Genomic DNA, 27,692 nt, shown 5'->3' on the forward strand with positions numbered 1-27,692 from the left:
ACAGGACTGGGCTGGGGGCCACCCTCCAGGCCCCAGCCTAGCCCGGGGGCACTCCTGGCCCCTCCTTTCTGCCTCTCCAGGGCCCTCAGCCAGGCCCTTGGCCTCAGGGGTCCAGCAACTGTGGGGGCTTCCCTGAGATGCCTCCAGGAACCCGCAGCTGGGTGCCCCCCCAGCGTCCTCACCCCGAGGAGGCATCGGGGTGCAGGAGCGGCCTCGGCCTCACCTAGTGCTCAATCCACCCTGCCCGCCCTCGGTTTTGCTTTTCTTCTTCCCGCCCCCCCCCCCCGAATAATTTTCCTTTGTATAAACAACTCCCCTAGTCAGGAAGCAATATCATTTCAGGTCTAAAGAAAGGGACATAAAATCTGCTCGCGGGCAAATTCAGTTTTACTGTATAAACTCAGTTGCGCAGTTGGGCCCCGCTCTGCCCACTTGGGCAGCCGAGGGCCGCTGTTTTCTAATATTTGTATTCTAATTTAATTGTTTTTAAAAAACAAATAAAAAAGGTTGAGGTGAAGCCACCGAGGCATCTGCTTTCTGTGCCTTTCTTGTCTTAACGTGTGGTCTCAGGGTGAGTGCCCGCCGGGGGAGGGGGACAGGATGGAGAAAGGGACACAGACAGGCCCATCAATGTATTTCTTTCCCTTTTGTGGAAGGTGCAGAATTCAAAAGGTGCAGCATTTTCTCGAAGGAGGAAGATTTTACTTTGAATTGCCTGGCCCTGGGGTTCTGGGGCTGGGCTGGGCCGGACCCGGAGTTCAGACAGAGCAGTCCAGATCCCAGAGGTCCCTGTCTCCCCTGGTGGCTGAGAAGATACCCAAATGGCCTGTAAGCACATGGAGAGAGGGTCAACACCCTTAGTCATGAGAGGGCTGCACATCAAACCACAAGGATGTGCCACTCCACACCCACTAGGGTGGCCAGAACAAGACAGATGATAGCTGGCGTGGTTACTGGATGGAGAGAAACTGGAATCGGCACACACTGCACACTCCGCCCTCACTGCACCCATGCACTGCACACACCACCTGCACACTGCACACTCACTGCACACTGTGCCCTCACTGCACCCACGCACTGCCTACATGCACTGCACAGTCATTGCACACACTGCACCCATGCACTGCGCACTGTGCCCTCACTGTACCCACACACTGTGCACACTGCACATGCACTGCACAATCACTGCACACACGCACTGCACACTGTGCCCATGCATTCTGCACACTGCACACACTCCACCCTCACCGCACCCACACACTGCACTCACTCAGCCCACACATACAGACTGCGCACTCATGACACCCACACTGCACACTCACTGCTCACTGCACAGACTGCACGCTGTGCACAGACTGCACACTGCACAGGTTTCACACCACACGCGCACATTCAACTCTCAATGCACTCACTGCATTCACTGCACTCACTGCACACACTGAGGGTGGTGATGTAAGATGGTGCAACCACTGTGGAAACAAACAGGAATTTGCTCAAAAGTGAATTGCCGAGGTAGTGTACACCCCAGCAATTCCACTCCTCAGCACATATCACTGCAGCCAAAAAGTGGAAACGGCTCAAGTGTCCATCCACAGATGAATGGACGAACACAGCGTGGTCCATCCACATGCTGGAACATGACTCAGCCATGAAAAGGAACGAGGCTCTGACACGTGCTACCACGTGGGTGGACCATGAACACGTCATGCTCAGTGACAGACGCCAGACACAAAAGGCGACACAGTGTGTGACTCCATTTACATGAAATGTCCAGAAAAGGCCAAGCCACAGAGACAGAAAGTGGATTCGTGGTTGCCGGGGACTTGGGGAGGGGACGGGGGTGATGCTGATGGGGACGGGGTTTCTTTTGGGGTGAATGTTCTGGAACTAGATAGTGTGATGGCTACGCAATTCTTTGAATACACCAGAAACCACTTGCTGTACACGTGTGAGCTGTGTGGCGTGAGAATGATACCCCGATCATAAACAAGCAACTCCCTGTGGCCGAGGGTATGAGTGAAGCGACCCCTATGGGCTGTGTGGTCCAGAGGCCACGGGCTCCCCTGGCTCCCTTGGCTTCCTGACCCTGTGCGTCCTCTAGGCAAGGGAGTCTGTGTGCCGTGAGGGCCCAGGGTGCGGGGAGGGGGCATTCAGGACAGAGTCTGACTGTAGAAGCGCCGACCCCCTCACCCCCACCCCAGCCCATGGTGGAGACCTGGGTGTGAATCCCATGTCTGCAGCCAGCTCATTGGGTGACAGCTGACAGGTAAGCAGCCCTGCTGGTGGTGTTTCCGGGCAGGGGCTGGGCCAGGCCTTGCTGATAATTCCTGCTGGGAAGAGCCCAGTCCACAGAGGAAGCAGCTGAGGCTGAGTGGACTCGGGGCCTGGCTCTGCCATCTGGGACTTCTCCAACTGGCTCCCACCTCCATCACTGGGGACAGATGCCTTGGACCCTGGGCTGAGTCTGGCTGGGGGACAAGAGGGGAGAGGGGCTCTCCCTGGGGTCCCCCAGACCAGAAGTGGGGGCTGCAGCTCCCTGGTCATTTCCCTGGGGCCTGGCCTGGCCTGGGGCAGCACCCTGGGGGCCTCTGAGGGCCTGGTAGAGCTGGACCCCCCAACCAGGGCCTCCAGAAACCCTGCAGCTGGTCATTCTGGAGATTCTGATCACAACCCGCCAGGCCGGTTCTCCCTGCTGTCCCTGGGGCCCCTTCCTGGTGCCACCTGTTTGCCCACCTTCCCCCGCCAAGGACTGAGTCACCTTCCCCATGGGGCCTCCACCCCGCATCCCTGGTGCCCTGGGTCATTCAGTCCATGACCTCTGCCTCCCCCACGCAACAAAGGGACCTCGGAGAAGTGGAAACATCTTCCCAGGCCGGGAAGGAAGGGTCTGGGGCTGAGCTTGGGGGTCTCATGAATACGTAAGTTCGGGCCAACCTGGGCCCGAAGGCGTGTGGTATGGATGAGAGGAACTGGGATCATGATTCCTTGGGGCCGACAGGGGAAGGGCCCCCCCAAACCCTCCACGCCACTCCCCAGGCCTCCCCCCAACAAGACACAGAGAACATTGAAATCAGGCAAAAGAGGCGGCAGCGGTCGTAACAGGCTGCGTTTAGTGGTTTTTTATGTACAAGAAAAATGACTTTTTTTTCTGGTTTTTCAATATCTTTTGTCTTTTTTTTTTTTTAATTACTTTTAAAGCTTCCCCCCACCCCCAAAAAGTGCATTTTTATCAATTGATTTTTTTTTTTAAATCTCCCACACCTTATAAAGACTCTCAAATACAGTCTATGGAATGTCTGCTCTGTGCTCTGTACCCCAGAGGGCGCCACCCCCACACCCCCATTCCCAGGCCTGGCCCCCTAAAGTCCAAGGCACCTTGTGTCTGGGCCTGGGGCGGGGCAGTGGGGGGAACCTGGGTATCGGGACCCCCTTCCAAAGCCTCCAGGCAGCCCCAGCCGCTGGATGGGGGTCTCCCAGCCCCCCCTCTCTCCTGGCCTTGCCCTCCCAACCCCCCAATGTAAATCTATGTATTTAGTGCGAGCTAGTCTTAACTCTGAGGTTATGGCTCCTGGGGCCCCCAAGCCCCCAGGCCCCCGACCCGTCCTGCATCCGCCACCCCCTCCCCCCACCTCCGGGAAGGCTGCTTCCTCAGCTTAAATAACTTTTTAAAATAAAACTGCAAATATAAATATCTTTCTTTCTCAAAAAATAGGATATTTGCTATTTTTTCGTTGGTTTTTAAAATGTTTTTTTCCTGTTTTTTCCTTTCAGTCTCTGTCTCGCCTCCTACAATTCCAGCTGCCTGGACGGTCTCCGTCCTGTGGGGGGACCCCCAGCCCCTGCCTCGGTCCCACTGCGTGCAAGGCGGCTTGTCCCGCCACGGCCCATGGGTTTAAATAGTGCAAAGACTCCCCCGGCCACCCTCCTCCAGGGATGACCCTGGAAGGGGTTTGGAGGACCTTCCTCTCTCACCAAAGACCCCCCCCCCTTGGAAGGAAGCAAAGGGACAGCTATGTACAAACAAGGTGACAAGACTCCATGGCTACGTTGGGGGGCGTCTCCAGGCCGAGCCACCCAAGGGGGGCAGACTTTGGTATCGCCCTCTCGAGCTGGCGGGGCTCAGGCCCACACCCGAGCCAGGCTGGGCCTGCTGGTCCAGCATTTTACATTCATTCACTGGTTTATATATATTTTTTTACTTTTAAAAATTTTTTTGCCTTTTTTTTTTCTTTTTTTCTCTTAATCTCAGAAGGCAGGGCAGGGTGGGGGTGGCCAGGCCAGGAGCAGCAGCAACCAGAGCAAGGGTGTCCCCTCTCTCCTGGGCCCCACAGGCTGGGGACCGCTCCAGGTGGGGGCTCCAGCCATGCCACCTCCCCGACCCCAGGGTGTCCCCGGAGCCCCCGCCTGAAGCCCCCCCAGCCTGGACCTCACTCTCGCAAACACACGCGCGCACACGTCCACACAACTTCAACATGATGATGGAAATAACAATTTCGCTTTGTTTTTCTTTTTTCTTTTTTTTTTTTGTACCAGGCAGTTAAAAAAAAAAAAAAAAAAAAAACACCCAAAAAAAGAAAACACAAAAAAAACCCCAAACAACCAAACAAAAAAACGTTCTGCTATGTCCTTTCTAACAAGTTGAGTGGGCACGACCCTCCTCAAATATCTTTGTTTTTTGTTTGTTTGTTTCCTGAAACGCGAGAATTCAGCAGTATCTTTGGCAACACTTTATCACGACCTTAATTTAAAGAATAAAAATAAAATCGATCCACGTCTATATACAGTATGTGATTGCGCGGAGTTTGGGGGTGGGGGGACTGGGCTGGGCTGGGCTGGGGTGTCCCGGGGCTGGGCCCATGCAGACACTGCGGCCCCCAGGACGGGCTGGCGGTTAAGGCAGAGTAGGGGGGCAGGGCTGGCAGAAGCTGAGCTCGGAGCTAGGGGCAAGGGTTTAGTGCAATTCCCAAGGAGGCTCGTGTTGAAGTGTTCTGACCATAGTCCCAGAGGGCTCCACCCACCATCCAGGTGCCCCCACTAGCCAGGATGACATCTGTGATTTTTGAATTGGTGTTATTGCAGGGGGAAGAGGGCTCACTCCTCAGGGGACCTCTCTGGGAGTTGGGGGGGGGGTCCCCTGGCCTGGGTGCTGGAGCTCCCTGCCCAGCCTCAACAGATGGTTCTCCAAAATAGCTCGCCCCCGTGACATTGGGGCATGAATGAGGCCACCGGGCCCTGGGCCTGCCCCCTCCGCTGGCCCTGGAGGGGGATCCTGAGACATTTGGGGGGGCTGACAGGTTTGCGGGGGGGAAAGGAGGGAGGGAAGGAAACAAAAACTATCCTGTAGGAACAGTATGAAAATTGCCTTCTTAAAAAGCTTCCCTTTAAAAACAACAGAAAAAGAAAAGACGAGAAGACTTTTGTTACAGAGGAAAGGGGGTACTGGGGAGATGGGCCAGTGCCTGGGGGTGGGGGGCGCAGGGACACCCCCACCCCGGGCATTGACGAGGAGTCTCAGCTCAGCAGAGCGGCTATGTACAGGGTCCCACGGGAGGCGTTGCATATGCGAGAGGGGGTCGGGTGAGGGCGCGCTGGCGTCTGGCAACACGGTCCCCCCAACCCCGGCCCCCATCCGTGGCCTGCGGCTCGGTCAACACCGGGCCTTTTGGGAGCCAGAGGTTGGGGGGAGGCAGGTACCAGCCCCTGGATTACAGTCAGTGCCTTTGAGTAAAAAGAGGGGTGCGGGGGGGTTATAAGGCCCTGGAGGTGGGGGTCCTGTGTCACCCCCCTCAACAGGGACAGCACCTCCAAGACGGTGGCTCCTTACTGGCCATGCAGAGGGCACCATGTTGGAGGGCAGGTCCTGAGGGTGGGGGGACAGGGGGTGGGGGGAAGTGGGGTCGATCGGGGTGCTCTGGCTGGTGGGGAGACCAGCCCTCTCTTGGGCCCATCCCTGAGCTCGGGAGTAAGTAAGGGGGGGTCCCCGTGGACAGAGACGGCCATTTGTATGGCTAGCAGGCTGTAAGACAGCTCCAAGTCAGAACCAAAAAAGGGGACAGGCGGGGTGGGCGGGGAGGACATGGCAGACACAAAAACCCCACAGTCCTGCCTTGGAGGCCACCGTCCGCAGCGAGGCACAGACCGCACCTCGGAGCGCTCCCGGTCCCTTCCGAGGGCTGCCTGAGCCCCCTCTTCGCCTTGGGGAACAGAAGTGGATTCTACGTCTGTGATGGGTTTTGCTTTTTATTATTTTGTACAAAAATAAATCGACTTTTAGGAATTTCTTTTGCGCTCTCTCTCTCTCGCTTATTTTTTTTTTGTCTTTTCAACTTTTCATAGAAGTTGGTTGCAACTTGTAAACATGTTTTTAAATTAAGAATTAAGATAAAGTATAGTACCCGTTCTGTTTCAAAGTGCCAAGACTTCTAATGTGGTTGGTTGCCATTTTGTTGTTGTTTTTTGTTTTTCTTCCTTCCTTTCATTTTGTAAAATTGTGGTTTTTATTGCTTTTGTGACATTGGAACTTCTGGCCTCGCCCCCCCATCCCTGCCAACGTGAGACCCTGGACCCCTCTGATCTCGGCTCTGTGCCCACCCAAGCCGCTCCTGTGCCTCTGAGAAAAAGTCTATTATATATATATATATCTATCTATATATAAATTTTGTTTTTAAGGAGGAAAAGAAAAAAAAATCTAAAAAGTGCTTTAAAAAGTTGGTAGGGGAGCTCAGGAGAGGGGCGAAGACAAAAGTGTTGAATCTCCAAACGTGGGGTGTGGGCGGCCTGGCTCGGGAGCGGACAGGGTGGGGTGGGGGCGCCCTGAGGGACGGTCCCTCGGGTCCCGCCGGTCGTAAGTGCCGTGAAGGGAGGCGGCGGGAGCCCCCGGGGGCCATCCTGCTAAGCCCCCCCAGGGCCCCAGTCCTATCCCCTCTCTCCAGGCCTGGAAATAAATAGATTTGTGTCTTGGCGGCCAGGAGATACAGGGGTGGGAGGCCATCGGCAGGATGGGAGGGGGAGGCCTTTCGGGAGATCGAGGGGGAGACCCCCCCTTAGTAAGTGCCCTGAGGAAGGAGGGTGGGGGGTTGGGGACAGGGGCCATTTTAACGTCCGCTCAGAGCGGACAGAAATCATTTAAGGTCTTGGATCAAAGACTCATAGAAACCATCGAGGGGAGGAAAATAAAAGCCCACCCAGTCCCCAGACACCCCACGTCTGCCCTCACCCCAGCCCCATGCCGGGCGCCCGGGAGGGGCTCGGAATCCTTGCATCCCACGAAACCCCAAACCAAGCCCTGAAACCCAGTGAGGGGGTGAGGGGGACAGGGAGGGAGGGGACCCGGTGGAGGGAGGATCTGAGGAAAGCGCTACCCTAGCTCCTGTGACGCCTCATATATATATATCTGCATATATATATATAGATATAGATTTCTGTATATAGATAGATTTTCTTTTTTTGTTTTTCGGGGGTGGTGGGTGGTTTTTCTCTCTCACTCGCTCGGGTTTCTGTTTTCTCTTTTTGGTTTTTAGGCGAGTCCGGCCGTGAAGTTACCATGGGCGGGGGCCCCGGGGCCACCTCCGCTGTCACCTCCGCCGCCGGCGCCCGCTACATTCAAGCGGCCCGAGCCATCAGGGCTGGCCTCGTCCTCATCCTCGTCCTCCTCCTTAAAGTGCTTCTCCTGGCCGTTGCGCCGGGCATCGGGGGAACCCGGGGGGGCAGGGGCGCCGGGCGGGTTGGTGGCGGTCCCCGTGCTGGGGTCGGGCCCCCCACCCCGGACGCGGGGCTTGCGGCCACGACGCGAGGGGACGCCGTTGCAGCCGTCCTTCTTGAGGTGTCTGTGCAGGTGGTCGGAGCGGACGAAGGTCTTGCAGCAGCTGTCGCACTGGTAGGGGCGCAGGCCCGTGTGCACACGCATGTGGTTCTTCAGGTCGTAGTTGTGCGCGAAGGCGGCCCCGCACTGCTGGCACAGGTATGGCTTCTCGCCCGTGTGCTTCCGCATGTGCACCTTGAGCTTGTCCTGCCTGTGGACGGGGTGGGGGACGGTCAGCGGGCCGTGCGCCGGGGCCCCTGGATCCCCACACACGTGGTGGGCCCCAGACCATGACGGTCACCATTTTGGAAAGGTGACCATCCCCGTGGGATTTCACCACTCAAACGGGGACAGTCCCCGGCAAAACAGAGCCAGTGAGTGTGGCTTTCCATTCTGGAGGGTCCCAAGATGGCCTTGCGCCCTGCTTGCTGTGTGGTCTTGGGCAAACACTAAACCTCTCTGAACCCCTTTATTCTACTTATTTTTTTGGCAGCTGGCTGGTATGGGGATCCAAACCCTTGACCTTGCTGTTGTAACACCACGCTCTAACCTACTGAGCACACCAGCCAGCCTCTGAACCCCTTTCCATACCCCAGCCGGCCTCTGCCTCAGGGCTGGGACAAGACCCACCACAGTGGCAGAGGCATTCATTCAGGCCAGACATTTACCAAGCGCCTGCTGGGTGCCAGGCCCTGTTCCAGGTGCTGAAAATACCACTGGGAACAAAGCAGGCAACATCCCAGCCCTCTGGGAGCTGGCGGACGCTGGGGGAGTTTGGTGACAGATAGGGTGACTGACTGTTCTGGTATCAGCACTGAAAGTCCTGCATCCCAGGAAAACCCTCAGTCCTGGACAAACTGGGGCAGTTGGTCACCCTAGTAACCAAGTCCCCAGCCCCAACCAACTCTTGACTCCCCTCTGCCTCAGTCACCACTGGCCATCCCAGCTTCCTGGCTGCCACCCAAACATGCAAAGGGCAGGCCTGCCTCAGGGCCTTTGCATGTGCTGTCCTTTCTGCCCAGAGTACCCTTTCCTCCCAGATCTTCACAATCAATTTTGGGCTCAAACGTCACCTCCTCAGAGGAGCCCTCCCAAACCCCTCAGTCCCTCGTGCCATTACCACAGGACTCTCTCATTTGAGGGTTGGTTTCCTCCTTCATCTGTCTCCCTGACTGAGCTGGGAGCCCCAAAACAGCTGGGACAGGGAGTGACTCGAGGGCCCCTCCCTGCCTATCTCTCCCTCCAGGGAACAGCATGGACCTGGCTAAGTCCGGCCTTCAGTGCACAAAGCCGCTCACTGTATCAGCCCAGGGCAACTATGGCCCAGGTGCTACTTGGTCCCATATGGCAACCACTGGCCACATACAGCTCCTGAGCCCTTGAAATGTGGCTGTCCGAACTGAGATATGCCAGAAGTGCAAAAGCCACCCCAGATTTTAAAGACTCAATATGCAAAAAGTAATGTCAACTTGCTCACTTATAATTGTGCGTATTGATTGCACATCAGAATGGATTACATGAAATGGGTCACGTAAAATAAGGTTAAAATTATGTTCACATGGGCCGGCCCCGCGGCTCACTCGGGAGAGTGTGGTGCTGATAACACCAAGGCCCCGGGTTCGAATCCCTATATAGGGATGGCCGGTTGGCTCACTGGGTGAGCGTGGTGCTGACAGCACCAAGTCAAGGGTTAAGATCCCCTTACCGGTCATCTTTAAAAAAAAAAAAATTACGTTCACATGTTCTCCACTTTTCTTAGTGTGGCTGCCAGAAAATTTCAGATTATAAAGGTGTATAAGATCTGAAATCTTGTTTGATATCTCTTTTCTTTTTATTTACTTATTTATTTTGTGGTGTGGGGATCCGAACCTGTGACCCTGGTGTTATAAAGCTGAGCTCTAACCAACTGCGCTCCCCTGCCAGCCCTTGTATTTCTATGGCATGGAGCTGGTGCGTACTGATGGGCGTGGATTCCTCCCCGGAGTCCACAGGACAGAAGCAGACACCTGGGCCAGGAGCCCTGGTTAGCATCTGACCTGCTCCTTGCTGTCGCCCCCGCGCCCCACGTCTGAGCCACTCTAAGTTTCTTCCTTCTCGCACTCACCAGATTGAGAGCTTCTTTGGTTCGTGCACTGACAAACTCCTTTTCACCCCTCAAAACACCACCTTGAACGTCCTTCAACCCTTCCCAACCCAAAGACCTGGCCCCCACTCTGGGCTCCTCCAGCCCCAGGTCCCTCCTTCTGGCACCACCCACAAAGCTGGTGTCCTTACTTGCTCTAACCCTTCACTGGCTCTCGAATGCCCTGAGAGTCAAAGCCTGGCCCTTTGTAACCAGGGCCCTGTCCTCCCCTCTCCAGCACTGTTGTCCCCCTTGAGCCAACAGAACATGGGCCACAATGAACTCATCACTGCCTGGACTAACCAGGTCTGTGGCCAGCCTCCGGGCCTCGGCTCTGTACCCTCACCTCCTGCAAAGCCCACTAGCAGGCTCTCCCTGTCGGCCTGCCCAGATCTGGCACAGGGCGAGGTCACTGAGGTGATAGCAGGGCCTAAGTTCTTCTAGCACTGTCCAGAGACTTCCCCAGCTGAGGCTGGGAGGCCCAGAGAGGGGAAGTGACTTGCCTGGGGTTGCACAGTGGGCCGGGGGCCTCACAGAGTGGGGCAGGGGCAGAGACAGCCCCAGTTTCATCACCCAAGTGGGGCCCGGGTAATTATAGCCCCAGCCACCACAAGCAGGCCCCGCTTACTCAATGCTCTAGTGTGACTCAGAGAGCCCCAGGCTCCCAGGCCTGGAGGGAGGTGGGGGCTGGGGCCCTGAGGGTGGGGGGTGGCAAAGAGAAAGCAGGTGGGCAGGTGGGAGGAAGAGGCCTTGCCAAGTGCCCCTCTCTAGGCCTCAGTTTCCCTGACTGGCAGATGGGATCAGCCCTGGGTGAGGGTGGGGGTGGCCCAGAGTATTGCAAGTCAGAATGAAACTGAGCCTCAGGCCTGTGGTCAGGGGTGCCTGGGGGGGCAGGGGTGCCACCAGCTTCAGTGGAGGGCAGGGTCTGGCCACTCAGCCTGATACTTCTCCAGGCCCTGGTTCTCTGGGTGTCCACTGAGCTGCCCCTCCCCAGCTCAGAGACCCCCAAGGGCAAGGCCTACAGCTACCTCAGGACCCCTGCCTGGAGGAGGAGGGCACCCCCTAAGACCTCCAGAACCCCAATCCCACCAAAGGTGGGGGCCAGGCCACCAACCAGTCTGCCCGCCTCCCAGCCAGCACCCTTTGCCCCCTGCCTGGCACTCCTGGGCACCAGAGTCCAGGCCGCACCCTCTGCCCCTGGCTTGTTGGAGAGGGGACTGGGGGGCTGTGGAGGGGGCCAGCCCCCAGTTCCTGTCCCCACGGGGCAGGGCCAGGAAGCTGGGACAATGGCCTCTTTCTTCAGCCTTGGTGGGCGTGGCTGGGGGAACCCCAGGGAGGGCGGGGGGCAGAGGGGTAATGCTGAGTCACCTCTGCCTGCTAGCACCCCCACCCCCACCCCCAGCGGCCTGGCCCGCCCTGGGTCCACAAGACCCAGCAGCCACTTCTGGACTCTTAGGACCAAACCACAAACTCCTCCCAACCTGGCCTTGAACTCCCAGATCCCTTTTCTTCCACTGGCTGCGGTGATCCCCCAAGCCGAACCAGCCCCAGGGCCTTTGCACTGACCCTTCCCTCCACGAGCTACACCCTTTTCCGCGCCTCCCTCCCTGGCCTTCTTTGTGTCTCAGCTCAAATGTCACCATCTCTTCAGGGCCTCGATGGGCCCCAGTACCTAGAACACGGCCTGGCACCCAGCAGGAGCTTAATAAACATCGGCTGAATGAAGCAAATCACCTGGGCTCACAGCAGACCTAAACGCAAGTCCACAGCCAGAACTCTTGCTCCCTAAGGGACTTTCACCCTCTTTCAAAGCAAAAAAAAAAAGATCCCCTTCAGTGCGGAAGAGAACCACTGCCTGAAAAAGCAGCAGCTTTCTTCCCAGCCTCCTCCCGGCTCAGCACCAAGCTCTCTCTCACATCTGTGCTGTCCCCCACTGGGACGTCCGCCCACAAGGGCAGGGACTGGTCTGTGTTGTCCTAGAGAGGCACACTGGGGGTAGGGGGATGCCCCAATCTGCAGGAGTGATTCTGCGTCAGGGAAGCATAGGCTTTTGCCTCTAGAGGTAGGATGTGCGTGCGTGTGCAGAGGGGAGGGGAGAGTGTGTGGCTGCAGTTTGGGCAGGGGTCCCCTGGGACGCCGACCCGCCCCCGCCTCGGCGCCACAGCTCACCTGGTAAAGCGGACCTTGCAAATGTTGCACTCGTAGGGCTTCTCACCCGTGTGGGTGCGGATGTGCCGCGGCAGCTTGCCCGCGCCCTGGATCACCTTCTCGCAGATGGGGCACTTCTGGAAGGCCTTGGCGCGGATCTTTTTCTCCACCTTCTGCGACCAGGCTGGGTAGACGTCGCCATCGTGGGCGCCGCTGAAGTACTTCAGATAGTAGTCCATGACGCCCTTGTCGTCCGCCCGTGACTCCTCATCGCTGTCCCCTGCTGCCGCGGCCCCTGCCCGGCCCACCGACGACATCATCTGCTGCAGCAGCGTGCTGGCCGCCAGCCCGTCCACTTCAGGCCCGTCCCCGTCCTCGCCCTCGGCTGCGCCCGACAGGAAGCCTGGCGAGTCGCCTGGCTCGGGGGCTGCTTCCGACAGTGAGGCCACCTCCTCCTCCCCGCCCCGGCCGTAGTGGCCATTCTGGGTGGCGGCCGGTGGGGCCACTGGGGGCGGGAAGAGACCCCCGGCGGGGGCATCCTCATCCCTCTCTGGCCAGAGACCTGGGTTGCTGTCGCCCTCGTCCCCATCCCCCGTCGGGGGACGCTCAGCTGGGGGGCCCGGCCCGTAGAAATCCAAGCCGTTGCAGTCACCGGCGGCCACGGCAGCCACAGCGGCGGCCACAGCCTCTTTGGTGGCATCCAGGTCATCATCAGACGTGCCAAAGGCGGACCATGGGAAGTTGGTGGCGGTGGCCGTGGGGGGCAGGCTGTTCATGGGGTTGCTCTGGAAGAACTCGAGGTACTCCTTGGCGCGGAGGAGGTTGCGCTGATCCATTTGATCCACCAGGTCCAGCTGCCCGGCGTCGGCGCCCGCGTCGGCCGCCAGGATCTGCCGGTCCAGGAGGTCGGCACACACGTGGCTCACGGCGGGGATCTCCAGCAGGCGGGCGGCACTAAGGATGTCGCCCACGTTGGCCGTGCTGACGGTGAGCGTGGCCGTGTAGGCGAAGTCCATGAGCGCGGTGAGCGCCTCGGCGCTGACGAAGTCGATCTCGTACACGTTCTGCTGGTCCACCACCGCACCCGACGTGAACAGCTTCTTGAAGTACTGGCTGCAGGCAGCCAGCACCGAGCGGTGCGTGGGGAACTCGCGGCCCTCCACCAGGATCACCACGTCGCACAGCAGCCCCTGCGTCCGCTGCTCGTTCAGCCCACTCAGGATGTCACTGCTGTGGTCGGGGAACGGGATCCCGATGGGGCCGTCCACGCCGCCGGCCATCTTCCGCGCCGAGACCTGCAGCACCGGGGAGGAAGGGGATGCTCGTGAGTGGGACGGTCCCTGTGTCCACCGACTGGGGCTCGAGACCCTTAGGAAGAAGCACCCCAGTCTCCCCCCAGCCTTGGTTTCCCCAGCTGTGTGAGAGGGCAGTCAGATGCCCTGCCCCCCAGCCTCAGTTTCCCCAGCTGTGCGAGAGGGCAGTCAGAGGCCCTGCCCCCCAGCCTCAGTTTCCCCAGCTGTGCGAGAGGGCAGTCAGATGCCCTGCCCCCCAGCCTCAGTTTCCCCAGCTGTGCGAGAGGGCAGTCAGAGGCCCTGCCCCCCAGCCTCAGTTTCCCCAGCTGTGCGAGGGCAGTCAGATGCCCTGTCCCCCAGCCTGTTTCTCCAGCTGTGTGAGGGCAGTCAGATGCCCTGCCCCCCAGCCTCAGTTTCCCCAGCTGTGCGAGAGGGCAGTCAGAGGCCCTGCCCCCCAGCCTCAGTTTCCCCAGCTGTGTGAGAGGGCAGTCAGAGGCCCTGCCCCCCAGCCTCAGTTTCCCCAGCTGTGCGAGGGCAGTCAGATGCCCTGCCCCCCAGCCTCAGTTTCCCCAGCTGTGTGAGACGGCAGTCAGAGGCCCTGACCCCCAGCCTCAGTTTCCCCAGCTGTGCGAGGGCAGTCAGATGCCCTGCCCCCCAGCCTCAGTTTCCCCAGCTGTGTGAGACGGCAGTCAGAGGCCCTGACCCCCAGCCTCAGTTTCCCCAGCTGTGCAAGAGGGCAGTCAGGTGTCCTGTTCTGTCTTATCGACGTGGGATCATGCTGGCAGAAGCCACATCAGGTGGTTGAGAGAAGCACACACGTTGTTGGTATCTCCCCTTCACCAGGGAGCCCCACAGAAATGCCCACCGAAGAGGTGGTATGAGGTGTCCCAGGAGCACATAGTAGGTCTCAAGAAGCACGCACTGATGCTAGTTGTTTTCCTACTTATCGGCACGCAGGTTTCTGCCGACACTGAGGCCACGTGGGGATGTTTACAAAGCACCCACTTCAAGCTGGCAATGCCCACACTCCTGCCAGGCTGGCAAGCAGCACCCTCCCCACTGAGGAGGGGCTGGGGGAGGGGAGGTCACCTGCCAAGGGCCCACAGTGAAGACAGCTGCGTCGGAACCCAAACCCGGGCCCTCTGTCTCCTGGACCCTCGCTCCTGCCTGCCAGTTGGACAAAACCCTTCCTGTCCCGTGAGCCCCCAGGATGGGGCTCGGCCCTGGCAGTGAGTAACAGGGGAAACCGAGCCACCGCTCCCAAGGAGGACCAGGGAGCCGAGGGCCTCCTGTCCACTCCTTGTCTGTCCACAGCCTTTCCCCAGACAGCCCCTCCCCAACTCTTGGCCACCCGGGCTGTGCTGTTCAGACCAGGGCAAGGCCCTGGTGCTTTCGGGGCCTCAGTCTCCCCATCCGTCAAATGGGCAGAGGGCATAGGAAGAGCTGGGCCCTGGGGGACTCCGTCTGTCCCAGCCCTCTCTCTCTGCCCCCCTCCTTTTTTCCGCCTTCCCCCGGCTGTGACTCATCCACCCACTCAGGCGTTTGTGCAACCCTATGGCTCCTGTCCCCACCCCTCCACCCTCTCCAGGGAGCCCCTGGCTGCCCCGAGCCACCCAACACAATCCACATTCCTCCGGGCCCGGGCGGCTCTCAGGCCAGGACCCTGTACAACATCCCTGGATTGAGCTAGGCCTTCCTCATCCTCCTAAGCATCAGGAGACCCTCCTGCACCCCCAACTGAGTGGCCCAGTCCAGCTCTGACCCAGACGGGTTTGCGTTGGGCCTGGCAAGGGAGGCCCAGCGTCGATCTGGCTGGACCCAATGCCACAGCGGGTCTCTCCTGACCCAGGGTGGCCCTGAGAGCAGGGCCTGGGCAGACACAGAGGCCTCTGTGCGCCTGCTCAGTTGCCACACTTCCCAGGACGCTCTCTCCGCGGTTCCCCTCAGCCCGCCCCCCCATCCCTCTTTCCCGCGCCTACCAGGCCCAGGCTCCAGCTGCTCAGCCTGTGGAGGGTTGGGGGGGCTCAGATGTGGCTGCTGGGAGCAGGGGGGCTGACCCCATCCAAGGCATGGCCACGGGAAGCTCAGAGGAGCCTCCTTTGGCGGCTTCCACCCCCTGCCACCATCTGCCGTCTGGCCTCCGGCCTCAGGGCGCGTGTAGGCAGATGGGGCTGGGATCAGACAGGCCCGGCCCCTCCTGGCCCCCTGCCCCCCACACAGGAGGGAGGTGACCTCTGACCTAGGCCCGCAGTGTCCCAAGACGGCCACCCTAGTCCTTCTGTTCTCTCAGGTGATCCAGGGTCCCCCAGGAATGGCTCAGGGGTGTCTCTGGGGGCTTCGGGGTTAGGACCTAAAATGGCCCAGGTGACTCACCCTCCCAGTGGCTACTCCACCCCCTCCAGCAGCACCACCCTGGCTTCCCACCAGGCGCTGAGTGCACGGGGCCAGGGGCTGCCGCAGCCCTGTTTTAAGTGTGGCTATACCCAGGCTCTGGGTGGCAGTGGGGCCCCTGGGTCTTGGCTGGATCTGAGGGTCCGTGTTTTTGCTTTCTCCCATCTAGGGCCCTCTCTGAGGCTTCAACTCCCCCAAATATCATCAGAGACCCTCCCACCCAAGGGCCAGGCCTGGGGAGATGCCACCTAAGGAAAGCCCCCAAGAGAGTCCCATGGTCCCCCATTTTACAGACAAGAAAAACAAGGACCAGAGAGAGCTAGACTCCTGGCCAAGGGTGTCCAGCAAGGCTGGTCCACAGGACATAAAGGTGGGGCTGGTCCCCCATTACCACCTGGAGCCCTGGAAACTAAAATCCCTGTGTAGACAACTGACCCACCCCCTCTCTCTCCAGGAACACAGGCCACCTGCTTGCCACACCCTAGGCCACTGCCCTACCCAGGCCTCTTGGAGGCCTCCCTCTAAGCATAGGGCCAGAGACCCTGATTTCGAGGAGGGAGAGGGTCCCAGCCTGAGCCCCCTCAGGGTGTCGTGAAATCCCAGCAACAGAAAGCCCCGGCATGCTGAGGACCCACTGTGTGCCCCGGCCACTTCTCGGAGATTCAGGTGGCACCTGCTGCAGAGTAGGTGTCCCTGTACGTGGAGGTTTCGTTCCCCTTGTCCGTTCGGGCCAGGTCTCCACCCCAGGGCCAGGGTCCTGAGCTCAGGCCCACCCCCCCCAGGCCACTGTTTCATCACAGCTCCGCCCCCGCGCTCGCCTCCGTGGGATTTCCGGCCTGGGTTGTGGTGCTGACTCGGCGGCTGAGGGGCAGGCCCTGGCAGGCCCCTCCTGGGCTGGAGGTGGGGCACCCTCCTCCCCCTGGGCCCCTCCCAGGCCCCCGAGCCCAGCCCTCCCAGGTTGGCGCACAGTAGGGGCGCAGCCAATGACCTGATGAACCATGGGCTGCAGAGGCCCTCGCCTGTCCCCACCCTGGGCTGGCGGGCACACCCAGTATCAGGGGACTACTGTGCAGCCTGCTGGTCTAATCTTGGGTCACTTGCTATAGCTTTTCTTGAAGGCAACAGGACCTGGGCCTTATTTCGGCCCTTCTCTGTGCCTGGAACTTTCGGGAACTAACTGGGCACCTTCATTTCATTCTCCCCACATCCCTGAGCTGCTCAGACAGGTGCCGAGACCCACCACAGTCACATAGCAGATTGGCAGCGAGGTTGGCCAGGTCAGGACTGAGACCTTTTGACCTGAGCTGCTGCCATTCCCCAACTGCTGGGGACACCCATGAGGACAAGAGCACTCTGGCATGGCCCAAAGAGCAGTAGGTGTCACCAAGAAGGACACTGGGATCATGGCAAGGGTGCCCTGGTGTGGGCAGCAGCAAAGGCCTAGAGGTGGGCCTAGAAAGAGGACGGGGGAAGGAGGCTGTTGTGTTCCCAGAGCAGGGAAAGGGAGCCAGGGGCCTTCCCAAGGTCACACGACAATGTGAGGGTTGGGGCCCGGCCTCCACCCACCCACACGCCTCAGGAAAGAGAAGGGGCAGCCAGCAAGGGGGTTTGGCAGGTAATTGCCACCCGCCACCTTCCTGGAGGATATTTCGGGGGCGGGGGCCCACTTAATGAGGGGTTCAGGGCCTCCCACCCTTCTGGGCTGCCTGTCACCTTGCCCGCCAGCCCCCACCCACTCTGCAGGAAAGGAGACGAAAGAAGGGACCTCTTACACCTACTGTGTGCCACGCAGGGCAGTGCAGATCCAAGTCCCAGCTCCTCCACTTCCAAGCTACATGACCTTGGGTGAGAGACAATGCTTCTCTGAGCCTTGGTTTCCTCGGGAGTGCAGGGATGGGCTCATGACAGTAAAAATGGGGCCCCTCTATGACCATGGAGCACAAGGACAGAGTCCTGCTTACATCCATTCAGCAAACATTGCCTGAGGACCTACTGTGTGCCAAAGCCAGTCCCCAAAAGGCCCAGCCAGGCTGTACCCCTTATGGACGGTGGGGGTGGGCTATTTAAACTTCACTTCTGAATGTTACTCTAGGAATCCAGGCCCCTCCCCACCCACTATGTGCCAAGGGAGTGGGTGATGGGCCATGATGAGGAAGCTGGAGGGGAAAACCGGCCCAGAGAGGGTGGGCGGCCAGCCCAAGGTCACACAGCAAGCCTGGCGTGCAGGTGAGGCTGCCAGGTCCGCGCCCAGTGGTCCCCGCCCCCTCCCTGTGTTGCAAGGTTGGTCCCGATGCGTTACCCCGCCCTGACCTGGTGCCAATCCCCGCCTGGCCCTGCACCCAGCCCAGATTTAAGGGACAAGCATGCAGTGTCCCAGTTGAGGGGTACCAACGGCCCAGGGTGGCTGCCAGCCTGCCCCCTGCCCGCCTGCCCTCACAGGCAGGCCAGACTCTGAGCAAACAGGCCCTCGGCCATTTTACATGTCCATTTATTGCCCTAAATGGGGAGGGGCTTCCTGCCCGGGCCTTAAAGGGCCAGAGGCAGGAAGGCTTCAGGCCCAGTGGAAGTGGAGGGGGGCACAGGGCAGGGATGAGGAGGCAATGGGGATCCCATCTGACCCCCAACTCATGGGTGGGGCCGAGGCCCACCCTGTTCCCACGCTCTGAATGCCGTCAGAGGCCAGGAAGCCCAGGCCCAAGACCAAGGCTGGGTTCCGAGAGGAAGCCTTGGGAAGCCGAAGCCATCCACAACAGCAGTGCAAGCAGTGAGCTTCCCGTCACCAGGGGTGACCAAGGCCAGACTGCACAGAATCCCACCACTGTCCCCCTCGCCCACAGCTCAGGCTGTACCTACTGTCCAAGATGCCCATGAGAGACCTCGGGGGCCTCTGAGAGCTGCTGTCTCTAACTTCAGACCTCTTTCCCTCCCCTGAGGGGGGCCCACTTGTCACCTGCTGGCACCTGAAGCACCCCCCAACCCTGCCTGAGCAGGTGGAGGCCTCAGCCTGGACCAAGGGGCACCTAGCCTGTGGTGCAGAATCCGGCCAGATCCCTCCATCAGACACATCCTGATGGGAGGTGGGACAGGGCCTTGTTTTCCAGTCAAACCAGAAAGGCGTGGGTGGGGACGCTTCCACCGAGTGTCCATCCACAGCCCGCTGGGGGGACAGATGGAGGGGCCGGTCTTTTGGCCACACTCCTCATGAGCACCAGATTCTCCACAAGGCACCTTCTGTGCTCTGGTGCTCTGAACTCAGGACTCAGGCCCCACAGGCGGGGGCTGCTCCTCGCTGGGGCGGGTGAGGGGCTGGCATCTGATCTCGATAATCTCAACAGAGAATCACGTTACACATGGGTCCTCACAGCTCTAGGGGGGCAGGATCTGTAATCGTTGCCCCATTTTGCAGATTGGAAACAGGCTCAGAGAGGTGAAGCAACCTGCCCAGGGTCACACAGCAGAGCTGGAATTTGAACACAGGCCACCTGGCTCTGTCCTGCCTCTTTCATTCCTCCAGGACTCCTTTCTCCCCTTTGTCTGACACACTGCCTCCAGGTGCCAGCAGGGGACATAACCCCAACCTGGGGCTCATTCTCGTGCCCCTTCAGAGCTGCCTTGTGATGGCCCAGAAAAGGGACAGGTCACATCGGGGGCCAGGGCTAGAGTCCAGCTGACTTCTGTGAACTCAGGTCCTCAGGACAGGGATGCAGGAGGGGCTTCCCCAAGGCCCTGACACTGTGCACAGGAGCTGCTCAACTATCGTTCCTGGGGAATCACTGAGTAAACCTTTAACATGACCCTTCTGGGGCCGGCCTGTGGCTCACTCGGGAGAGTGTGGTGCTGATAACACCAAGGCCCCGGGTTCGGATCCCATATACGGATGGCCGGTTCACTCACTGGCTGAGCGTGGTGCTGACACCACCAAGTCAAGGGTTAAGATCCCCTTACCGGTCAGCTTTAGAAAAAAAAAAAAAAAAAAAAGATGACCCTTCTGGTCTGAAGATCATCTCCTGGTTGTACTAATGGGAAAACTGAGGCTGGCAGAGGAGAACGGAGCACCCTGAGAAGTTCTCGGGTGAAGCCAAGGGCCGGCCTGGGATCAGACCACGCTCACCCCCACCTAAGTTAGTTCCTCTGGTCTCTGCCCCCCAGGGCCACTGCAGGGAGGCTTATGGTCAATCAGGAGCCCGGAGCACAAGGTGACAGGTGGGGGGCTGGTGATCCACGGCCAACGCTCCAGCAGGTCCCTGCCACGCCCTGAGCTGAGCTGGTGAGTCCTCCAGGAGGGGGATGAGGAAAGGGAACGCAGGTGCACCTGTAGGACCACCTGGGGGTCCTACCACAGCCCCATTGCACAGAGGCAGCTCAGACTCTGGGAGGCCAAGGGCAAGATGGCCAGCGTTCCAACCCCCAGCGGATCCCCCCCATTGGGCCAGCTCCGCTCTGGTGAGGTGACCTCAGCCTCCTCTGGTATAAGGGATCATAAAATCCAGAGCCCTGCCTGCCTCGAAGGGCAAGGTGCCTTATGGGCCTGTGTCTCAGCAGGGGTGGGAAAGGGCCTTGCACACACACCATAAAGGCTGGGAGGCAGGAGGGCAGGGGTTCTCACGCTGTGTGACCTTGAGAGCCTTGCTGGCCCTCTCTGAGCCTCAATGTCATCTTCAGGCAAAGGGTTTAATAAGCCGGTCGCCGACAGGTGCCTGCAGTTGAGGTTCTATCACCAACTTCCCACCCTTCTAGAAGACAGGTGGGAGGCACCCCTCGGCCACAGCCCAGGAGCAGGTTTGGACAGACCCCACACTAGGAGGCAGGACCACAGGGGTCAGAGCCAGCTCCTGCTGGTGCCCTTGAGCTGCTCTCTGCCTCCCCCTGTGCCTCAGTCTCCCCTGCCCAATAACGGTTCCTGCTCTGAGGCTTGTTCTAGCCCTGAGTTTCCAAGCTCACACTTGGCCTCCTCTCCAGGCCTCAGTTTCCTCATATGGCTGTGAGGTCTGGTACCAGGTGGGCCCAGCTATGGGTCAGAGGGCTCAAGGAAAAGAAGAGGAAAAAATAAAAAACATCAAGCACTTCCTACTGACCTTCCCTACTGGGCCGAGGCTGGGTTCTGCCTCAGTTTCCCGCACAGGGAAAGGGGCCACCAGCTCCCTGGGGCTGCCGCTCCTCTGAAGGCCTCTACTGAGTGGTGCGTGGCTCCCAGCCCAGGCCAGGGTGCTGACTGGCCGCCACACAGCCAATCAGAACCAGATAATAAATACCCCCCCCAAAGTGACCCACGAATTAAAATTTCAGTGTCCCCGTTGGCTCCTCTTTCCTTCATCAGGCTTCACTTTTCCAGCAACCGGCTCCTGCCCGCCCCCCCCAAGGCTCCTGTCTCCACAGCAATGGCTGGTGGTAAACAGAGCCCCAAGCCCAGCCATAGGTGCCAGGCCCAGCGTGCTCTAGAGGCCCCGTGGGAGGCGGCCCTGGGGACCCAGGCAGCAGCAGGGCCGGCCTCAGCCTGGCGTAGGCCCCTGCCCCGGCCTGGACTCCCCGGGACCTCTCCCAGGCCAGCTCTGCCAATAGGAAGTGATCGGCTGCTGGTGGGGAGGCCCCCCCAGTGTGGGAGCGGCACACTCAGGGTTACGCCCTGACCCCGTTCTGGGGGGGCCTGACACGGAATCCCGGACACGCTCTCTAGAGGCAGCTGGCAGGCAAGGAGGGGGCATGCCAAGCCCGCCACCCATGGGTGAGCCAGGTGGGCGCCGCTGGGGGCAGGGGCACCAACACCTCTCTCACTTCCGCCGGCTGACGAGGGGGAGAAGGACTTGGCCGCCTCCCCCTGCCACCCCGCCAACTCCTGGCTGCATTCCGCCAACATTCAGTGGGCGCCGCCTGGGTGCCCGAGCCTGGCTGGACAGCACCCTCCTGCTGCGGCCCACCGGGCTCCCTCGCCAGCCCGCCCGGGCAGAGCCTCCCAGAGCCCGCAAAGGCCTGGGCCCTGGGGGTGCTCGGGCTCCACCGCTCGGCTCAGCCCCCGGCCAGGTTCCCAGGCCCGGGGCTGGGGGAGGGGGCCGGCTGTCCGGCCAGCGAGGGCGGGAGCGGGCGGGAGGGGGCCGGATCCCAGCAGCCCACCCCCTCCACTGTCCGGGCTCAGGGTTCGCACGTGGTGGTGGCGTCAAGGGGAAGGAGGGGGTCCGGGCCAGAGGAGACGGGGTCACGCGCTGTGGGGGCGCGGGCGGAGGGCAGCGGGACGCGCTCCCCCTCCTCCCCGCAGGCCGGAGCCGGGCGGCCGCGAGGGCAGGGCGAGGGGCCAGGCCGGTCCCCCCACCCAGGGCTGAGTCAGGCCCGGGCGGGGGCAGGAAGCCGCCCCCTCCCCCGCCCGGCCGCAGCGCGCGGCCCCCACCCCGGCCCGCTGGCCCCCGCCGCGCCGCCCGTGCGGGGGGCTCCTACCTCCTTCCCGGGGCAGCGGCGAGGGGGCCCAGCCCCGGCGGCGGCGGCGGCGGCGGCTGCGGCTGGGCTGGCTCCCTCCGAGGGGCCGGGAGGCGGCAGTGAGCCTGGCCCCGCGCCACCCCCCGCCGCCGGCGGCCAATCCCCACCCGGGCTGGGGGGAGGGCGATGCAAATTACCCCGGATCTGGGTCCGCCCGCTCGCCACCCCCACGGCCGGGCCCGGCCTGCACTAGGCCGCGCATCCCCGGGCTCGCCTGCGCCGCACTGCCGCCCTGGCCGCCGCCCTCCCCGGGGAGCGCCGGGAGGGTGACCCCCCCCCCGGGGCGGGGGGCCGAGGGGAGGGGGGCTGGGGACAGTTACACAACCAGGTGGGGAGGGGCCCCGGGGCGGGGAGGGGGCCGGCCCGCGGGCCGCGCAGCCGGAAGCCGGGGACCGCCACCGGCCCCCGGCGAGGGGAACCCGGCTGCACTCTCCGCCCTCCGCGCCGGCTGGCCCCGCCCCCGCGCCGCGCCGCACGATCGGCCTGCACCATTGGCTCGCCGGCCCGCCGCTCACCGCCCCTCCTCCGCACCGCCCCTACCCGCGGGCCGCGGCGGGCAGCCGGCGCGGGGCACCCTGGGACTTGTAGTCCGAGCCTCCTGCCACCTGCCAGCCGCAAACGGCGGGGGGACTACGACGCCCAGAGGTCTAGGCGGCCCCGCCCGCCCACCCGGACACCCCACCCCTTCCCCCTCCTTTGCAAAGCCCCCCTCCCTGTTTTTTCAGCCCCCTCCCCCCCATCCCCCATGGAGCTCGATCCTGGCCAACTCCAACGTATGCACGCAGCACCGAATAGGCCCCCGAGGGGCGAGAGCGCCCCCCAAACCCAGCTGCAAACTTAGCAAGCGACGCGCCCCCCTATCTCCCCACGCCGGCTCCCCCCACCCTCAATGCAGCCCCGCTTCCCCTCCCCCGCTCCCCGCGCGCCCGGGAGCCCCGAAAAGCCATGCACCCGGGGGTGGGGGGAGCAGGCTGGCGCACAAGCTCATGCACTTCGCCCCCAATCCCCCCCCCGGGCGGCGCCCCCTCCCCGCGCTGGGAATCCAGGGCGCCTCCGAGCCTCCCGGCAGCTGCCAGCCACCCCCTCCACTGAAACTTGGGGAACGTCCCCGGCTCCCCCGATCTTCCCTTTCCGAGAGGGTAAGGGGTGGGCGCAGCGCCCCCAGCCCGTCCCCGCCCCGCGCCCCGCGCCCCGGGCGCTGACTTACCTCGCGGGGCCGGGGCCGGGGCCAGGCCGGGCCGGGGCGCGCGGGGCCGGGGCCCGGAGTGGGGACTGGGCTCCCTCGGCCGCTCGCCTCCGGGGTCCGCGTCGCTCGCTGTCCCCTCGCTCGCGCTCCCCGCGTCGCTCCCTCGCTCCGGCGGCGGCGGCGGCGTCACTGCCCCTACAGTAACTGTACAGTACAGCCAAAGCCCCGTATGATGCTCGCGACTCCCTTCCTGGTTTCTCCGAGGGCAAGAGGGGTCCTCCCTTGTCTTAAAGGTGCCGCAGCCGCCGGCCCCCCCACGCCCAGCCCCCCCCGCCCCGGCCTCGGAGGCCAGAACAGGCTCGGCAGGTCCCCTCTTGCCACGTCTCTGCCCTCCCGTGGGGCTTCGCCCGCCGCGCCGGGGAGACCGGGCTGTTATTAGGTTTTGTCACGTTGGGGGGGCCCGGCGCCCCCCGCCGCTGACCTCTGCGCCCCGCTCGCTGCGGCGCGGTGCCAGCCCGCCGGCTTATCTGGCCCCAGAGCTCCCCGGGGCGCGGGGGGAGCGGGCCCCCCGGGTGGAGGGGGTGGGGGCCTCCAGATAAACAGGCCCCCGGGCTCTGCGCAGGGCGGGGCGCGGGGGGCGCGGGCTTTGCCCCTGACGCCCGGGGCGTGGCGGGGGCGGCGGGGGGCGGGGAGCGCGGTGCGCACGGCGGGACCGGCGCGGGCGGGGGTCGCGCTGTCCGGGCGGCTGGGGGGCCAGGGGGCGGGGACCGCGGGGACCCCCGCGCCGGGTGCCCGCCCTCCCCGGGCCTCAGTTGGCCCAGCTGCGCCAGGGAGCCGGAGGCGGGCGGCTCGGGTCCCCTGGGCGCCCTGGTCCCCAAATGAAACAGCCAACCTGCCCTCCCGAGATTATATAAAGGAGTCGCCTCCACCCGCGGCGCCAGGGGCGTAGCGCGGGCAAGGGGTTGGCGAGGGGCGGGCAGCACGGTTGTTTTCCCGGCTTTCTAAGTTCCCCCACCCAGCGGCGGGCCACTGGGCGGGACGGGGGACCCGGCCCCGGACGCCTGGGTCCCGCGGGCCGCTCCCGCCAAGGTCTGCGTGGCTCGGGAGGGGCGGAGGTGGGGACTGGGGCGACTTCGGCTCAGCCCAACTTCCCCCCCGTCCATTTCTCGCACTTCCTCCCCGGTCGTGGGAGAGGTCCGGCGGGGGACAGGGGAGGGGCAGGAGGGGACAGGCGCTGAGAACATCCTGGCTCGGCCCGGCCCGCCGCCCGCCGCCCGCCGCACACAGTAGGCGCCCGGGGACGGCTGGCCGGTGTAATCAGCTGCCGGGGGGGCTCCGGCCTCAGTTTCCCCTTCCTTGTCCTTTCGGACGGAGCACGGTGGCTGTACTTGTCGTTTACTGAGCGCGTATGCAGTAGCTGGCCCTGTCCCGCGTCTGTGTCATTGTAACGCCTAATCCCATTGTCATTATTATTATTTATTATTATGTATCCTTATTCCTGTTCCCACCACTGCCTTACAGGCAGGAAACTACCCCCGGCCCAGGTGAAATCGACCCCGTCTGTCCTCGGACTTCAAAGCCTCCCGCCACCCCCCACTTTATTGACTCTTCGCACAACATATTAAAAGCGCCTTTCAACACTCAAACGGGTTGGGGTTAAATTGTCTTTGGGAATAATAATTTGGCTTCAAGGGGAAACCCGGGAGGCCCCCAGAGGGGAAGAGACAGCCCCAGGGCTTGTGGCCGAAGGCAGCCTAGCGGGTGGGACGCGACGGAGGGAAGGGGCTGCGTGGGTCAGCCTGCGGGTGGGAGCACCTGGACTTTGCTCTAACAACCCTGCCTGGGACCTACGTCCTTCCTTCAAACACCCGCCATCCGCCTCGGGAATAGGAGGCCACACAGACGCACGTAACTGAATCTCAGGCCTTAGAAAAATGCTCTTATCTCTGGGAGCTCCACCCATCCCACCGGAGCAGTGGGTGACTCAGTTTCCCCTCCTGTACCAGCAGCCCCAGATACCCTGCAGGAAAGAAAAGAGAAAAGCCTGGCACGTTTTCCACGGTTAATAAGCTGACTCTGAAGGGCTGGGGAGCTCCTGTGTAAGACTGGCATTTACTCTAATCCTTATTGCAGCCGTGAGAAAAAGCGGGGATCATGATTTCCATCTTTCATTCCAGGAAACTGAGGCCCAGAGAGGACAATGAGCAAGGATATGAAGTCCAGCATCCGCTTGGCTCTGGACCCTGCCAGAGGGGCTGGAGGTGGGTACTTCAGGAAACGCCAAGATGGCATAATCCCACACCATGCCCACCGTACCCCTGTAGTGAAAACAGAATAAGGGCAAAGCCTTCTCCTGACCCCCACTCTTCAGTCCCTACTCCCTCCCCCCTCCCCAAAAAAACCACCCAGGTTGATACGATTTCAAAATCTAATAAAGGATAAAAAATTGAGTTGCTGTGTGACCTCGAGCAGGGTACCTAACCTCTCTGATCCTCAGAATCCTTTAGAGAGAATAATCATGAGACTTCTTAGGGTTGTGACAAGGCATACATGAGTTGGGGCATGTAACCTACTGAAACAGCACAGCAGAAAGTCCCCGATCAATGATAGATGTGGTTATATTATTATTGTTTGGATCATGTCCCCAGTAATGGTCATGCACGCTATTTTAGTCCATCTGTGCAGGACGGGTTATCATCCTTGCTGTATAGATGAAGACACAGTGACCCCAGGGAGGGTCAGTAACTTGACAAAGACTATGCTGAAAAGTCATATTTTAAACAGAAAATTCCTGTCACCGTAAACAGGGATTGCTTCTAGGGTGAGAAAATAGGGGTGCTGGGGGACAAGGTGAGAGACCGACTGTTCGCTCTTTACTCTCTGGATCTTTTGAATTTTGCATCATGCATATATTACTTATAATAAAATAAAAAATATTTTTGAATTATCATTACTTTTGTGACTCAAAGGACACCATCGAGAAAGTGAAAGAAAAACCTGCAGAATGTCAGAGAATATTTGTAAATCATGGATCTGATGAGGGTCTAGTATTGGGGATCTGTAAGTAATTCTTAAACTCAACCATGAAAACACAATAACCCAATTAGAAATGAACAGAGGAGATTGAATAGACATGTTTCCAAAGAAGATATACAAATGGCCAATAAGCACATGGAAAGATGTTCATCGTTAGTCATTAGGGAAATAGAAATCAAAATCACAATGAGGGCTGGCCAGTTAGCTCAGCTGGTTGGAACGTGGTGCTGATAACACCAAGGTCCAGGGTTCAAGATCCCTGTACCAGCCAGCTGCAAAAAAAATAAAATAAATAACAATGAGATACCACTTCACACCCACTAGGATGACTATGATAGAAAATACAAACAAAAACAAGCAGTGATGCGGGTGTGAAGAAATCGGATCCCTCGTGCACCGCTGGTAAGACGCAAAATGGTGCTGCTGCCGTGGAAAACAGTCTGGCCTTTCTCAGAAGGTGAAACGTGGAGTCGCCATAGATCCAGCAGTTCACTGCTAGGTGTCTGCCCACGAGAAATGAAACCACACGTCCCCACAAAGTCTTGTACACGAGTGTTCACAGCAGCATAATTCGTATTACCCGAAAAGAGGAAACAACCCAAATGGCCATCAAAAAATGGACGAATAGACACAGTGTGGTCCTTCCACACACTGGAATCTTACTCGGCCATGAAAAGGAGCGAGGCTCTGACACATGCAACAACATGGATGGACCTTGTCACACTCAGTGACAGAAGCCACACACAAAAGGCCACATAGTGGTGTGATTCCATTTACATGAGATGTCCAGATCAGGCCAACCCACAGGGACTGAAAGTGGATACGTGGTTGCCAGGGGTTGGGGAGGGTATGGGGCGTGACTGCTGATGGGGTCGGGGCTTCTTTGTGGGGTGACGGGGTGTCCTGGAGTTAGGTAGTGGTGCTGGTTCTACAACTCTTTGAAGATACTAGAAACTACAAAATTGTATACTTCAAAAGGGTGAATTGTATGGCAAGTGAATTACATCTCATTAAAAAATGTGTCTATATCTAATTTCTACCATTGAGAACTATTTAGCAGCTCACCAAACTCATATATCTTCATTGTCTCATTTAATCTTCAGAATGTCTGAGGTATTTTACCAGAATGCTCCTTAATTACTACAAAAAGTCAGACAGGTGCTGAACATCAAAGATAGGACTTGAACCCAGGTCTCTGAATCTGAGTTTAGAGTTCTGCCTGCTACACACACACACACGCAGATCTGCACG

General features: G+C 60.3%; 1 protein-coding gene across 4 annotated transcripts; it reads right to left on the reverse strand.

Annotated features, from left to right (window-relative positions):
* Positions 1-5,056: 5,056 nt before the first annotated feature.
* ZBTB7A (zinc finger and BTB domain containing 7A) lies at positions 5,057-23,945 on the reverse strand. Of its 4 annotated transcripts, none has more exons than XM_063109452.1 (3): positions 23,427-23,945; positions 12,093-13,366; positions 5,057-8,012 (listed from the first exon to the last, which is right to left on the reverse strand). In XM_063109452.1, the coding sequence occupies exons 2-3, from the start codon at positions 13,349-13,351 to the stop codon at positions 7,517-7,519; spliced, it is 1,755 nt and encodes a 584-aa protein (XP_062965522.1). In that variant the 5' UTR covers positions 13,352-13,366; positions 23,427-23,945; the 3' UTR covers positions 5,057-7,516. The 4 variants fall into 4 exon arrangements, with proteins under 4 accessions (XP_062965522.1, XP_062965521.1, XP_062965519.1 ...); XM_063109451.1 differs by lacking the exon at positions 23,427-23,945 and adding an exon at positions 22,357-22,658; XM_063109449.1 differs by lacking the exon at positions 23,427-23,945 and adding an exon at positions 22,181-22,349.
* Positions 23,946-27,692: the final 3,747 nt, after the last annotated feature.

The sequence above is a fragment of the Cynocephalus volans genome, chromosome 10 (assembly GCF_027409185.1).
Source record: "Cynocephalus volans isolate mCynVol1 chromosome 10, mCynVol1.pri, whole genome shotgun sequence".
In the NCBI taxonomy this organism is placed as follows: Eukaryota; Metazoa; Chordata; class Mammalia; order Dermoptera; family Cynocephalidae; genus Cynocephalus; species Cynocephalus volans.

What these genes read in the sequence shown, in the direction of transcription:
- ZBTB7A (XM_063109452.1), bottom strand. Translation starts at nt 13,351, where the DNA reads ATGGCCGGCGGCGTGGACGGCCCCATCGGGATCCCGTTCCCCGACCAC. An exon ending in TGCAAGGTCCGCTTTACCAG is followed by an intron (nt 8,013 to 12,092) that starts GTGAGCTGTGGC and finishes CCCCGTCCACAG; the next exon opens with GCAGGACAAGCTCAAGGTGC.